Raw genomic sequence first — 16,207 nt, forward strand, 5'->3', positions numbered from 1 at the left:
ATATATATATATATATATATATATATATATATATATATATATATATACTTAAAGATGGCATTTCCCAAATTTCACTTTTACACACTCTAAGTCTGTTGCCAAACACAGGCCCTTATTTTTGATCCTGGAGATGCTCAGGAGCCGCTGGAGTCTGCTAGTTGGGTAAAGCGAGGTCTCCTTCAGTTCAGATCAGCCAAGGTTGTCAAAGATGGTGCCCCTTTAATAGTCCTACATTGGATTGCCTGAAGGGGGCAAAAGCAATGCCAGTTGTCAGAGAGAACCTCACAGAAAAGTCCTTGGGAAGAAGCCTCATTAGTTCTGGGGCATTTGGGAGGAAACATCGAGGAAAAGCACACCCTGGAGCCAGGCTGTGTCCAGCAGCTAATTCACACGGGGCAGTTGGAGAGGAGCTGGGAGCCCATAACAAGTCTGCAGACAGGAAGCCATGAATCCTCCCTGATCTGCTCTGGGGCTCCCTGACCCTCCATGCTGCTGGAGCCCAGAGAAGTGACCGAGGATGTCTCATCCGTGTCCCTGCAAGATACTTGCCCCAGGAATATTGAAGTACCTGACGGGAACAAAAGAGAGTGACCGTCGTGAGAGAGTCGGGTCGTGACTGGTTCAAGATGGTCTCGGCTTGAGCCGTCTACCGGCCTGTCTCATCCGTGTAAGCATTATTATCCCCAAAGCATCCTGGTCTTTTTACTTTGATTTTGATAATAGGGATCAGTAAAGAGCAGTGGTCCGCGGCGGTACTAGTTATTTCTCAGCAAGGCAAGGAGAAGCAGAGGCAACTGAGTGGCATAGAGGATGGAGCTCTGGGGCTGGAGTCAGGAAAACCTGAGTTCAAATCTGACCTCAGACACTGAACTGGCTAGCCGTGTGACCATGGGCGAGTCACTTAACCCCAATTTGCCTCAGTTTCTTCATCTGTAAAATGAGGACACACTGGAGAAGGAAATGACACAGCACTAACATCTTTGCCAAGTCCGACACGACTGAATGGCTGAATAACAGCAATAGAAATGGAGAAGGGAGGCACTTTCTGTCTGACTTCAAGAATTCAAATGAAAGACATTCTAATTCTGCCTTTGAATTATAGCCAGTTTAGTGGTATTATATACAGGCTCTATCACTTTATGAAGGATGTTGAGGAAATTCAGAAGCAATTGTAAAACTCGATTGTAGAAGCCTATTTATGACATTGTTGTTACAGACTCCAGAGATGCAAGTGGTCCAGATGGATTTTAAATAAATGATTTGTGTAGCCCGGGAAGTAGAAGGCTATATACCACTTTGGCTGCATTCAGATCAAGATGGCGCAGCCCGATTTCTTTCTTTCAGGAAAATCTGCTGGATGATGTAGTACTTAGTGGCATTTCTGGCAGAAATTTGATAAACTCTGATAGGAAGTACTTCCATTTGTCATCCCCCCAAAGTGACTTTTCTTTTAAATATGGAAACTCAGTCTCCTTAGTACAAATAACATACACTTTATTTTAAACCGGCATTCTAGGGTCTTAGAGGGGAGGCTGAAGGGCTTCCCTTTAATTAAAAGTGCTACCTAGACACTTAGCAAAAATCCATGGTAGTGGAGAAATTGATTTTTTTTTTTTTTTTGGTTAAAGGAAAGCTGTGAGTTCCCTTGTATGGGGTAAATGTCACTCTGTTCATATCTTAGCTTAGCTCCAAGTCAGGACTTGTACTATTCTAGCAGGTTGTCATAGAAACGCAGCTAACTGTCATTTCAACTCAAGCTACTGATGGTTTTATTTGTAGGTTTGCAAGATTATTAAAATTTAACAAAAAATATTGATTTGCTTTTTATTAACACTGGCTTGTGTTTACCTTAGTTCAAGCTGCATGAAAGCTTTTTTCTGTTCTATTTTAAAAAAAAATTAAAGTGAAATTCAAGTATATTAAATTCCCTTGATGTTTGGCCATTTTTCCTTAAAATGTTATCTAGACTCTGCAGCAATAGGAGAAGTGCAGGGAAATGGGTTTTTACAAATCATTTTCCTTTTTCTTTGTTTATAGGAAGGGGAAAAAAGAGCAAAAAAAATCACCTTTAACTTAACATAAGAGATACCTGTCAGGAAATCATGAAATGCTGTATCAGGTGCCGCCTAATCTGAAAGTTTTCATTTTATTTCTGTTTCCTGCAGCCTAGTAAGAATGCTTCAGTGCACCGACTTTGGAAAGTATATGTTTTCATATATGTATGTAGGAGAGAAATGCCTTCCTTTTTAACTCATGAATAAGACAGGCTAAACTTATTTACAGTAACTTTATCTAATGGGCCGTGGATGAGGGCTTTTATGCAAAATAGGCAAGAGACTTAAATTAACTCTTCACGTTGGCTGCACATCGGATGTCCAGGCTTCAGCAACATGTGGCATTTTATTATATAAACGATGTGCCAGAAATTCAATTTTTATTTAACACATTTCAGAATGCACAGATCATCCAGGCAGCAGGAAATGTAAATTTTGTAATGATGCTCGATTCTTTGCCTACAAAAGACACACAGAAATGATTTATTCTGTGGCTTTGAACATTTTCTTTGCCTCTTTAGGGAATTTAGCTAATTAGCCGATGAATGTAAAAATGGACACAATCACTTTTTGACTTGTGACCGAGATTTGTCAGGGGATTGCCTATAGGCACCTTTCTCTAATATTGGAGATAATGATCTCACTGACTATTGACATCGGAGCTTTTGTTTGTTTTCTTCACTCAGGGAATCACTTCTAGGTGGTAGACTCTGGAAGCACGGGGCCTTTTAGAGAGCAGGCGCTGGTGCATAGAAGCACATTTTTTAGTAGCCTTGGAGATTAAGAGATGATAACCTAGTTATGCATTCTACAGATGAGGAAACCGAGGCTTAGTATGTGCCTGGAGATGAGACCTGAGACTGATTCTTTTTTAAAAATTATTTTATTTATTTATTTGTTTCTTTGTTTGTTAAAACCCTCACCTTCTGTCTTGGAGTCAATCCTGTGTATTAGCCCCAACGCAGAAGAGTGGTAAAGGTGGGCAATGGGGGTGAAGTGACTTGCCCAGGGTCACACAGCTGGGAAGTGTCTGAGGTCAGATTTGAAACCAAGACCTCCCGTCTCTAGTCCTGGCTCTCAATCCACTGAGCTACCCAGCTGCCCCTCTGATTCTTCCTCAATCTAAATCCAGCACTCTCTAATGTCATCATTTCATTATATTTGTATATATGTGTGTGTGTGTGTGTGTGTGTGTATAATGTCATATTATTAGTAGTAGTATCATTACATCTGTCAATTAAGTGCCCACTGTGTGCCAGGCACTGTGTTAAGTTCTGGGGATACAAAGACCAGCAAAAGCAGACTTCATTCTTGAGGATCTCACAAGCTAATGAGGGAGAAGCCACGCAAACAACTCAGTACAAATAGCTATAGCCACTGGACAAACTGGAAATAATCAGCAGAGGGAAGGCTTAGGAAAGGCTTCTTATTGATGGTAGGACTTGAGAGAAGCCAGGAGCTAGAGGTGAGGCGGGAGGCCCTTCTAGGCCTAGAGGACAGTCAGAGAAAATGCCTAGAATTGGGAACTGGAGGGCTGTGGGCCAGGGAGTAGCGAGGAGGCCAGAGTGACTGGATCATAGGGTACACAATTAGAGGAGGGGGTCTAAGTTGTAAGAAGCCTGGAAGAGTGGATGGGGGCTTTGAATGCCAAACAGAGAGTTATGTATTTGATCCTAGAGGTGAGAGGGAGCCACTGGAGTTTATCGAGTAGGGGGGCACCATGATCAGACCTTCACTTTAGGAAAATCACTTTGACAGCTGGATGGAGGAAGGATTGGAGAGAGCAGAGACCTGTGCCCAGGAGACTGGCCAGTGGGCGACTGCAGTTGTCTAGGCATGAGGTGAGGATGGCCTGCACCAGGGTAATGGCAGTGCCAGGGGAGAGATGTTAATAAAGGTAAAAGCTTTGGCAGAAGACTAGATATGTGGGTGAGAGTGAGGGTTGAGGATTGAGAACCTGGGGGGGTGCCTGGGAGGATGACGGTACTCTCATCCCTAATAAGGAAGTTAGCAAGATTTGGGAGGGAAATGATTCACTTTGCTGCCTGTTGAGTTTAAGACGTCTACAGGGATCCAGTTCAAGAAGTCCAGTAGATATCTGGGAATAGGAGCCTGGTGGTCAACAGAGAAGTTTGGGCTGGATAAGAGGAATAGGCCTTGATGATAATTATCCTGGGCATGAGAATGGAGTCCATCGAGTTGATAAGGTCACTGTGTGAAATCGTATAGAAGGAAGAGAGAGAAGGGCATAGAGTTCTGTGGGACATCCAAGACGTGACCATTGTGAGACAGAAGACTAGCAAGAAGAAGAGAATAATCTGCAGTATCAAAGGCTGCCCAGGTCCAGAAGGATGAGGATTAAGGAAAGGCTACTGGAGGGGGCAGGTAGAAGACTTTTGTTTGAATGATGAGGTGAGAAGCCAGATGAGAAAGTTAAGAAAGGAATGAAGAAAGAAAGTGGAGGCAGTGATTGTAGATAACCTTCCCCAGAAGTTTAGTTACCAAAGGGAAGAGAACTACGGGAAAATAACCAAGGGGGACTGGGTGACTCCACTGAGAGATCTGGAACCTGTGAGAGATAGGGGCACATTCATAAGCAGTAGCAAAGCAGCTGGCCAACTGACTGGAAGAGATTGAAAATAAATGAGAAAGTGGCCATAATAGTGAAATCTGGAAAAGAAGGGATGGACTGGGTGGGAGCACTTCACTTGGGTGTATAGATTGGAGAAGGACTTCCTCTTCACATAGGCCTGAGATGAGAAGAGAAGAGGGAGCCTCTGCTCCACAATTGGGTTCTCTTTTTTCAGTAATATTGGAGGCAAGGTTCTCCACTGGCTGATCAGGTAGGAATCAGAGGTTCTGTGGTTCAGAGCTGAAAATGGGTCAGATTTTTTTGATTTTAACATGGAATTCTTCAGATTTAGAGTTTGGTGTATTTTCATTTTTTAATTTTAAATCCTTACCTTCTATCTGAGAATCAATTACTAAGTATTGGTTCCAGGGTTAGGTGATGGGGGTTAAGTGGCTTGTCCAGGGTCACCTAGCTAGGAAGTGTCCGAGACCACATTTGAACCTTCCAGTCTCCAGACCTGCCTCTTTATCCACTGTTACCCAGTTGCCTCCTATTTGGTATATTTTTAAAAAGGTTCAAGATTGCAATGAAGGGCTTTGCATGCTCACTGGGTCCCTTTTGGGTTTGCTCTTGGACTGTCGTGTAACCTAATTTCTAAAATTACCAGTACTTCTAAGTTTCTGCTTTTATGTCAAATATAATCACACAAATCCAAGCTTCTTGGAACCAGTTGTGCGCTGGCTGTGTAGAAATCCAAAGGCACCATTTTTCTCCGTGGATTGGCCCACCAGTATTTCCCCTACTGTTTTTTCAATTCCTACCCCAGTTTCTGGCTTCTGCTACCAACAATCTGGTGATGGGCTTTCCATTCCTCCAGCTCTTATCAGCCACGGTCTCCTGAGCCTTGTTTGCCTTTCGCCCCACAGAGACGCTGGACAGAAGCCATTCAGATGCATGGTGGCTGGGGCCTGGAGGTTCTTTTCTGTGGCCCTGCACTGGAGCACTCTCATGGGCCTCTTTTTGGTCTGAACTCCAATTGCAGTGAGACAGCTGTGTCTTGGCGGCGGGGAAACTGCCCCATCAGGGCAACTCACTCACTGGTTGGCAGCTTCTAGCAGTGACAGGGCACTACGGGTCACTCGGCCTTGATGGATCAAAGGAGACTCTGATTCAGGTCTTTGTGATGCTGAGGCCTGGTTTTCTGTCCAGTTCATAAGGCTGCCACTGGGAGATGGAGATCATGAAAAATCAGCAAAGTCCAGTTTAGCTGAGGGCATCCTGTGCCGTAGGACCCATCCATCGTTTGCACCTTTTACCTAAAATTAAATGATGCCAGGAATGAATTTCTGTTTTACTTGAGCCCCTTCCCCTCCCCAGCTCCTTTCAAAGCTTGGTTCAAGAGCTGCAGTGTTGGGGATATGATTCCCCAAATTAAATAGCCCCTGCCTTCAAGGAGCTTACGTTCATTCATTTGTTCAGTTGGAAGAAGAAGAGTACTCGGAGACAAATTAAAGAAGAAAAAACACTAACTAACTGCAAGCAGGGTGGGAAGATGGGAGGGGCAGGTTGGAGTGGAGATCCAGCAAGGATCTATGTGAGGATCTCTATGAGACTTAGTGTCTGGTCTGCAAAAAGGAGGGAGTAGCAACCTTAAAGAGATGTGTGCGTCTCTTCCTTCAAACCATCAGCTGCCGTGTTGGTGCATTTATTACTATTTTTTATTTTGTTCCGTAAACTTTATTCTTGTCCATTCTTTGCCTTGTCGCAGACTACTGAGTGTCTTACACTTTCTGGTATGAATGTGGAGCAGATTGATGTAGTGGGATGCGAGTGTGTGTGTAGGCAGAACTCCCGTGACTTGGCTCCTTCAGGCTCACTCACAGGAAAGATATGATGGTGGTTGTTTTGTCCCTTTATTTCACAGGAAGAAGAAAGTGAAGAAGAGCCCAAACTGCGATATGAAAGGCTTTCCAATGGGGTGACTGAAATTCTACAGAAAGATGCCGCCAGTTGCATGACGGTACATGAGAAGGTAATGATGGGGTCCTTCTTGGCATTGGCTCTCTGGATTTGTCCCTCCTCACCCTGAATTATCTCTCAGTGCCTAATCCAGGGGCGTTTGTAGAGTGATCGCTATGGATGGCTCATCACTAGTGAGCCGAGCTGGCTTGTAATTTCTGGGTGTTTAGCAAATATTGTTGGCTCTCCCAAGCAGAGGAACCATTGAAGCCCTGGAATGCGCAATGGAGGAGCTCTGGGGCTAAGCCGAGAGTGAGGAAGACCTCGGATCGGTTCTTCCTCCAACTCATACTAGAGTATGAGTCACTGAACAGCTCTTGGTGGCCCAGGCATCCCGCTAGGGTGGCAAATTGTGGGTCTGCATTGGCAAAGGAAGCTGCCACACTGGCTATTCAAGTCCAGCCACATTGTTGGTTTGACAAAGATTACTGAGTAGTTGACCTGATTGAACAACCTGGCAAGCTTAATTTAAAATATATGTCGGGAGCAGCTCTGTAGCTCAGTGGATGGAGAGCCAGGCCTAGAGACAGGAGGTCCTGGGTTCAAATCTGGCCTCAGATCTTTCCTACCTGTGTGACCCTCAACAAGTCACTTGACCCCCATTGCCTAGGCCTTACCACTCTTCTGCCTGGGAACGAATATACAGTGTTGATTCTAAGACAGAAGGGTGAGGGTTTAAAAAGAAAAGCTCTCCCAACACAACCAAAGAGCTCCTTTTATCAGTGTGGAGACCAAGCCGAGCACATGCCTTCATGGAGAGAGTACCCTACTAAAGAAATTGGAGAGCTTTGACAGTGATTAAAGAGATCATTCCTTACAGTGGTAAACTATGAGTGTTTCTGGTTCTTAGATTTTCAAAGATAGAAAAACTATTTTAAAACAAAACCTGATTTTTGTTTACCATCTCTGGGAGTGGAGAAGGTTGGAAAAGAAGAATGGAAGGAGGTAGAGAAGTTGGAGCTCAAAATTTAGAAAGAAATGAGTATTGAAAATTGTTTTTACATGTCATTGGGGAAAACAAAATATTATGAAAAAGTAGTTTTTTTATGTAGAAATGTAATATAAAGAAAAATGTAAAAACTTTTCTTAGTTCAAGCGCATTAAAAAAAACAGAAGCTAAGGACTGGATTTGGCCCTCAGGCCCTAATTTGCCAGCTCTTGGTTTAGAAGGATTAGTTGTTCACATCTGATATACAAACAAACCTCCAAACATTTATTAAACACCTTCTATATGCCAGGCACTGGGTTAAGCCTTTTACTACTATTTCTCATTTGTTCTCATGTGCTATTATTATCATCTCTGTTTTATAGTTGAGAAGATTGAAGCACGTAGAGGTTAGATGACCTTCCCTGGCTAAGAATCTGAGGATGGATTTGAACTCAGGTCTTCCTGATTGCAGGCCCAGCCCCCTATCCACTGTGCCATCTAGCTGCCTTTCTCTATGTATTGTCAGATAAGTTAGGCTTTTCTAACGAGATCCAAAAGGAGCTAATTAAGTTACATTAATTCATCAGCTCTTTCCTGGTTGTCTTTCTTCCTGTCTGACTGTTCTGTCTTGGTCTCCTTCCACAGTTCCTTTTCATCCCTTCCACTGTGTGGGAGTCCCCAAGGCTCTGCCCTCGGCCTTCTTTCTCTCGTCCTTGACAGTCTCACCCATTCCCCTGGGTTCAGTCATCCCTTGTGTGGCGATCCATCCACTGATCCACAAGCCTTCTGTAAGGCTCCCATAGGCCCCAGGGACTGTGCCATTGGTCCCAGTTGTTCCCTTCAACCCTAGGCCTCTCCCTTCCTTGTGACTCCTGGACATCTCCATCAGGATGGTCTGCTGGCACCTCCCAGAGTATGTAGCCAAAAAGGAGGTTGAGGTCCCTGGCTATGGGCTCCAAGGACCAGGGCCCGGGGCCTGCTGCTGTCTCTCCTCAGGCCACCTTGGACTGGTCACTCCACCTGTACCTCATTTGTAACATAAGAGGATTGCACTTGATGGCCTCTCTGGACCTTCTTGGCTCCCTGCTTGCCCCTCCTCCCAACTTTCCCCTTTCTGGCTAGTGTTTGAATTATCCCTAAAGACTAAACAAAGATAGCCACAATCAGAATAGTAAAAGCATAAAACATTTTAGGAATTGGGGGGATCAAAGTGAAGGAAGTTCAATTTTGAGTTTTGCTACAGTTCTTGAGTATTGTCAACTCCTTTATGTGTGGGCCATTTTAATTATTGCATTGTGAGTTTTGCACTTTAAGCAAAGGGAAAATCTCAAGTGATACAAGCTGGGCAGTTTTGAAACTGGCAGGTTGTATATGTATACTTGAAGGGGGGAGAAAACTGGGTGCAGATTTATGGCTCTATGTGCAGACTTTCTGTGCTACTTTGTATATATATGGAAATACCCCTTCTTTGTTATTTGATGTTGAGAATAAAAAAAAAGTTTAATAAAAATATCAAGGCATGAAAGAGAATGACATTCATCTATAATTATGAGTTAGATGTTTCCGTAAGTCCCATAATTCACTTTTGTAAAGTTATATTGATTGGAGGACTCTGACTGTTACTCATCTAAAACTTAGGGCAGTGATTTATCTCAATCTGAATGCTGATAGATATTATTAAACGAAAAAAATATCTTATCAAAAGTCTTTCTTTTTCTTTTTTCCTTTTGAATCAAATACCCAAAACAAAGAACATTTCCCTAAATACAGGGGAAAAACAAACCCAGAGGATTGTTTATAAAACTGAATCTGTGTCAGATATCACTTTTTTTTTCCAGGATATACTTTCATGTTACTTTTATAACCATTTGTCATAATTCTCTGTTCTTCCTTCTGTTTCTTTTTTGTGTGTTTTTTAAAATGCCCTTTTTTTGGAAGGGGGTGGGGAAGGCAGCCTCATTATTATAAAACTTCTTTCTCCCAACCTTTCCATCTCTCCATCATCAGCAGCAGCAACAAAAAAAAAAACAAAACAGCTTTGTAACAAATAAGCAAGGGAGCATTGATCCCCATGGTAGCCGTTCCCACAAATTTGTATTTCTTTCTCCTCTTAAATCCATCTCCTTTCTGCCAGAAGATGGGACCCTGCGAGATTATGTGTCCACTGGAAAGTGATTGGCTACCTCTTTGATCCAAGAGCCTAGGTCTCTCAGAGTTGCTTTCATTTACAGAATTGGACCTTGTGTAAATTGGTCTTATGTTGACTTAATTCCTGTTCGTACTATAGGAATGAATGTACTCAGGAGTCTCCAAAATCAGTGATATTCCATGACATCTGTACAACTCAGTTGCTTCTTTCAATCCTCAGTTGATGGACATTTCCCAGATAGTCTAGATTTTTTGCTTTTTCTGTTTTTCCTTTATAATCCTTCCTTCAGGATCAAGAAGTTGGCTATTTTGTAGCTATTCTCTCCTCAGTTTTATCTTCCCTTATGATCCCCTATTCTCTATTCCCACTTCTTTTCCTTTTGAATTTGATATAGACATACTTTTAAAATTAAAATGTTTTCCAATTAATGACATGTCATCTAGCTTTTTAATCTCTCATGACCCCCTATCAATTTAGTTGGAGAGCCTGATTTAGAAAAAAAGAAAACAAAAACCTCCTTTAAGAACATCTGTGATCATCCAAAACATTGTCCTCATTCCATATTCTGAGTCTTTTCACTTTCCTTTCAGGAGGCTGGTCAAATGTTTATGTGGAATCCTGGTTATTGTATTGATCAGAGAGCCAGAAATAAACAGTTTAATTTGTAAATCCTATCAGATCCAGCTATAGCTGATGATTATAACTAATGATCCTTTCATTATTAAAAGTTTTCCTGTGTAATAAATCATTTTAATTTAAAGAAAATATGTGGGAGGCCAATAAGAGAATAGATAAAAATCTGAGATTCCTCTTTTGACCCCTTTTGTGATCCTTGTGATTTCTTGTCGAAAAGTATTGTGGCCTTAATGAAAAGCTTTAAGTTCCTAGCAAACCTGAATTTAAAAGGTTAACACTCTTCCCCTTTGGCCAGGAATGCAGCTGCCTGGTACAGCCAAGGCCAAAACCTTAGCAGGGGCAATTCAGTTAACCCTGAGAAAAATATTTGCCAACTTGGCTCTCTGATAAGAACCCAGTCAAATTTCAGCCTTGGCCTTGTTCTATTCTGAAGCCAATGAGACCTTTTGTGTTTTGATACGACATAATTTGTAACTTCTGTGAAGTTTCGGGGGTGGTGGTGTGCTTTTGTGTGAAATGAGTCTTGAAATATATATAATAAACTCCATGCTCCTAGAGACAGAGCTGGAAGCATGAGCTAAAAGACATTTCCTTATCAACTAAGCGTCCTTATCAGATTATCAGAAATGATAAAAAGATCTCAAGAGTTTGCCACTAAATTATTACCACTAAATCAGCCCTTCTGGTTCTCTTCACCTCACTTAGAATTGGTTCATACTTCCCAGATTTTTCTCCAACAATCCCCTTTATTGTGTCTTAAAGTACAATTGTATTCCATCCCATTTATATACCCTAACTTGTTCTGCCATTCCCCAATTGGTGGTGCTCCCTCAGTTTCCAGTTCTTTACTACTGTTAGAAGAGTTGCTATAAATATGTTTGTATGTCCTTGCTTAGAATTTGTTTGCTTAGGATAAATACATCCTTAACTACACTCTCTTTCATATTCTCTCCTCTCCCCTTTTCATTTCCCAGCTTTCCCCTTGGAGTGAAATGTAATTCTTTTTTTTTAAGCCCTTACCTTCCATCTTAGAATCAATAGTGTGTATTGGTTCTAAGTCAGGAGAGTGGTAAAAGGCTAGGCAATAGTGGCCAAGTGATTTGCCCAGGGTCACCCAGCTAGGAAGTGTCTGAGGCCAGATTTGAATTCAGGACCTCCCTCTCTGGGCCTGACTCTCAATTCACTGAACCACCCAACTGCCCCCTGAACCAGCTCTGTTTGTGAGTTATTTTCCCCTTCTTTGACTAGTTCAAGTTACTTGCTCCCCCCATCCCTTTTTCCTGATTGTATAGATCTCCTTGTGTATTCCAATTGTGTGAGATAATTATTTTGGTCCTTCCTTTCCTCTCTCCCACTTTCCTCAAGGCATTCTTATCTTCCCTTTCTATTCTTTTGAGATCCTTAGAACATAATAAAACTAGTTGGGTCTAATTAGACAACCTCTGTGATCCCTGATGATAATAAGGTTCTGAGGGTACATATATGTCCTCTCTCTATATTTAAAATGTAAACAATTTGTCTTTATTGAGTCCTTTATGATTATTCATCCATATTTACATTTTAATATTTCTCTTGGCTCTTGTGTTTGCACTGCAAAGTTTATACTCAGCTGTGGTCTTTTCCTCAACAATTCTTGGAAGTCCTCTATTTCATTAACTTTTTTTTTCCATTTAGGATTATACTCATTTTTTCTGGGTATCTTATTCTTGGTCATAAGTGTTTATCCTTTGCTTTCTGAAATAGCATATTTGAAGCTCTCCAATTCCTTATATTATTGACTGCTAAGTCAATTACGATTCTGACCAGTTCCTCAGTACTTGAAGTCTTTCTTTCTGGTTGTTTGCATTTTTAGTGTAGTTTTATTTTGACATGAAAACTAGATTTTGGCTGTAATATTCTGGGAGTCTTAATTTTAAAGTTTCTGGTGATGAGCAGTGGATTTTTTCTATTTCTACTTTGCCCCCTAGCTCTGAGATACCTTGAGAGTTTCTGTTAACAGTTTCTTGAAATATGTCGTGTAGGCTCTTCATTTCATCATGTCTTTCATGCAGTCGAATGATTCTTAAATGCTCTCTACTGGATGCATTTTTCAGGGCAGTTGTTTTTGCATTTACATATGTTACATCTTCTATTTGTTCAGGTTTTGGACTTTGAATAATTCTTGTAGTCTAATGCAGTGATGGGCAAACAATGGCCCACAGGCCAGATGTGGCCCCCTGAAATGTTCTATCCAGCCCCATGACATTATTCCTAATCTGATGAATACAATGAGTAGGATACAATACAATGAAACTTCGAAAAGAGTTGCCTTAGAAACAGACTGAAAGATGAGCATTTCCTTTCCTTTGGCCCCTCTTTAAAAAGTTTGCCCATCATTGATCCAATGGAATCATTTTCTTCTATTTTGGGGGATTACAATTTTCAGGGAGTTTTTTCTTGAGTAAGGTTTTGTGCCTCTTGTGCCAAACTATTGGTTCCTGTTCTAGCTTTTTCTTCCATAGCTCTCATTTCTTTTCCATTTTTCCTCTATCACTATCGTTTCATTTATAGAAATATTTAAGTCTTTAAAAAATAAAAACAGGCGCCATTTGCTTCATCTCTCAGGAGTTCTGGTCGAATTTGTGCCTCAGTTCCGTGTTTTCTTTGAGGTTTTGTTGGTAGATATTTGGAGTCTTTCTCCTTTGTGCTTGTCTTGAGCACCTGTCAGCATGATACCTTTCCATGTTGGGATTCTTTTTTTGTTTGCTTGTTTGTTCATTCTTGCAGCCTGCTTCTGACTCGAGACTTTACGTTACAGCCTGGCCCTGTGCACACTGGGGGCTGGGGTAGCCGTCTGGACTGGTCCTGCTGATGCCTTTTGGGGTGTTGGGTGTTAATGGGGAATAAACAGATCTGGCCAAGGATTCCTGCACTGGTCTGATGCAGGGCCCTTTCTGCTCTGAGCTCTTCTGGGCTTCTGGTTTCTGACCTGGGTTTGAGTTGAAGAGCCATGCCTGCGGGCTTGCTGCAGTTGGAGTTTCAGTAGATGGCTGGTGGACCCAGCAGCGGTCCAGCAAGTGGGGAGCTCTGCTGGCTCAGAATGACCGACCTGCAGGTTCCTCTGGCCTGGGATCCCTGCCTTCGGTCTTCCTCTGAAGACTTCACACTCTGCTGCTGCTGCTGCGTGCTGGACCTGAGACCCTGTTCTCCTGGGCTCGAGCCACCCAGAGGCTGTTTCCTTCCCGGGGCCCTGACTGTGCCTCCTTTCCAGACTCAGGTTGGCTCCTCCATCAGACCTAGATAGTGAGCTCTCAGCCCGGCTTAGGCCCCCGGTGCCGGATGGAGAGCCTCTTGCCCTCGGGCCCGGCCTCTGTGCAAGTGCCCTTTTGTGGCTGAACATGTCTGTCTACCTGTATTGACCTGGCCTAGAAAAATGATTCGCTGGCATTCTCTTCTCTTGGTTTTTTTAATCAGGACTGTCTTTGCAGTTAACTTGTCTGTTAAATGCGTAAAACAGAGTTTTCAGTTTGGAGTTCTTTGGAATCAAAGTGGGTTTAGTAGCTTTTATTTTATTATTCACACTCACCTTTTAAACAGTGAGATTAATTGGAAAATAGCTTCTAATTGTTTGGTTTTTAGGAGACCCCTAAAACAGAGGAAGCCTACAAATCACTAGTTCCTTGAGGTGTGGGAGGGGGATGACAAAGCCGTTTCTGGACCCAGGGTTGCTTTTGTTTTGTTTTTTAAAAGACAAACATGAGCTCTTTGCAGGGAGAATCGTCAGTCGTGTTCCGTGTCTAGAGTAGGAGGGTGCTTGAGAAATCGGCCTTTTTCCCGTGGGGGCCTCCAAACAAAGGTGGGGTTCACTATCGGCTGTGGGATAGACCGTGGCCCCCGTCAGAGTAGCCCTGTGAAATCTTTTGGCCTCCAAGCTAAGCCTTATCAGGGTGAATCCTGATTAGGAGAATTGGGCTTCGTTGTGCCTGTGGGAAGCTGGTGGAGATCCTGGGCCGCCCGGCCCACCAGAACGCTCTCCCCCGTGGGCCCCCAAGTGCTAAGGCATCATATTTTCACCCAGCTTGCTGTCTGCCCTGGATGACTAATCGTCATGGCACCTGGTGCATTCAAGCAGGCCTTGTGCACTGGAATAGTCATACCTAGTTATGTCTGCACACCTGATGTTTTATTAACCAGTATTGATTTTTGTACCCGGGGGACTTTTTCTTCCTGAAAAAAGGCAACCTTGCAGGAGTGAAAGGCATTGCAGGGGATGAATTTCTAATGAACCCCGTCTTTTCCTTTTTGACTCCCCTTTAGTGTAGCTTCTTCATATTTTAAGTGGCCAGGCTGAAATTTCATTTTAAGCAATTCCATTTTGAGAAATCCTTTTAAACCTTGACTTTCTGTAAGGTTATTTTTTAAAGATTGTGCTGCTTGACTGACACGCTTAGCAGTGCCTGTAAATTTGAGCATTTCATTATAGGTTGCAATGAAGCATGCTTACATGCAGCGAAATACGGAGAATTTAGGAGCCGACACCATGGGAAGAATGCTGAGGGAAATGCACAGCCTCGCGTTCTCGGGCGGATTCCGGGCAGGCTGGCCTAGGGTTAGTTCTCGGGGTTCAGGTCCCCGCGGCCTGCTTGCCTCTTCATTGCCTTTCTCAGACACTCCACGCGGGTGTCCTTCTGTAGTCATTTTGGGCAGAAAGTCCTTGTGTTTGTACATAGAAAAAGGAGATTTCCAGAGCGTTAGAGGCCGCTTTCTGAGTGATTCCCTAATGACAGCTGACTCTACAGATCCATCCGTGACTCTTTCAGTCTTCACATTCCCAGGCTGGGCGGGGGGTGTCCTGTGGAGAAACGATCCCCCAAAGCTCGGCGCTTTTCGGCCACTTCCCACGGCGGCCCCGGCCTTGCCCACTGGACTCCGAAGTGAAGCTTCGTCCTCATCTGGGCCGCTGGCCTTTGTGCTGTTGTCCTGGTGCGTCCTCTCTCACGGACCGTCGGGGCCGCATTAGGGATGGGAGCGGAGGGCCCCGTGACTCGTCCGGGCCCCGAGTCTTCCCCGGAAGGCCAGAGCAGCCCCGTCCAAAGGGAGCCGTCTGTGACATGGCGGCGCTGACCACTGAGCCGCCTGCCTCCCAGCCGGGCTTCTCACTGTGTTAATCACCTGTTGATGGACTGACCTTTCTGTTCTCTTCACAGTTTCTGGCGCTGGGCACGCACTACGGCAAGGTCTATTTGCTCGACGTCCAAGGAAATATCACTCAGAAGTTCGACATCGTGAGTATTCCGCATGGAGAGCCCTTCCCGAGCTAAGCCAGGTGGGGTGGAGAAGGTCAGCGTAAAGCTTCCGGCGTCCGCATCTCGCACGCGCATGTAGAGCCGGTCCGGACGCCAAGAGGCCGATCGGGCAGCGCGGCCGTGTCCGGAGCGCGGCCACCTTTCTGCCTCGTTCAGGCTTTCCTCTCTAGCCCGTTATCTGAGGCGGACAGAGGGGCCATTTACACCGAATTCCACTTAAATCGCTTGGTCCAGCGAGAGCGTCTCTTTGGCCTTCAGGGCAGTGACTCTCGTGGGTCTCCGGGGCGTGTCTAGATCCAGGCCCAACGCGGCAGCTGTCCGGAGCTTCTGCCTGGGCAGCGGGCAGCGGCGGCCCCGTTAGCCGGCTGTTGTCCGAGGTGCCGGGCGTAATTGAAAGCAGATTGATTTCCGGCCTCATCCCGATTGTCTCCTCCCGATATATAAAGCTGATATTTTGTGTGAATGCTCTGAGGCTGACTCCATTGATTGGAGGAGAAGAGCCAGACGTGCCTCCTGTTGTGGTTCTTGGAATCACTGAGGAGGAAGGAGATGCCCAACTCGGGG

At 43.9% G+C, this 16,207-nt stretch overlaps 1 protein-coding gene across 1 annotated transcript in view; it reads left to right on the top strand.

The window, feature by feature from the left end:
• Positions 1-16,207, top strand: part of VPS41 (VPS41 subunit of HOPS complex) — a 164,958-nt gene that overhangs the window by 28,249 nt on the left and 120,502 nt on the right. The window contains exons 3-4 of the mRNA XM_044675398.1: positions 6,551-6,658; positions 15,545-15,622. Of these exons, the coding sequence (XP_044531333.1) occupies positions 6,551-6,658; positions 15,545-15,622 (186 nt within the window). The remainder of the gene's footprint in view (positions 1-6,550; positions 6,659-15,544; positions 15,623-16,207) is intronic.

The sequence above is a fragment of the Gracilinanus agilis genome, chromosome 1 (assembly GCF_016433145.1).
Source record: "Gracilinanus agilis isolate LMUSP501 chromosome 1, AgileGrace, whole genome shotgun sequence".
Taxonomy (NCBI): domain Eukaryota; kingdom Metazoa; phylum Chordata; class Mammalia; order Didelphimorphia; family Didelphidae; genus Gracilinanus; species Gracilinanus agilis.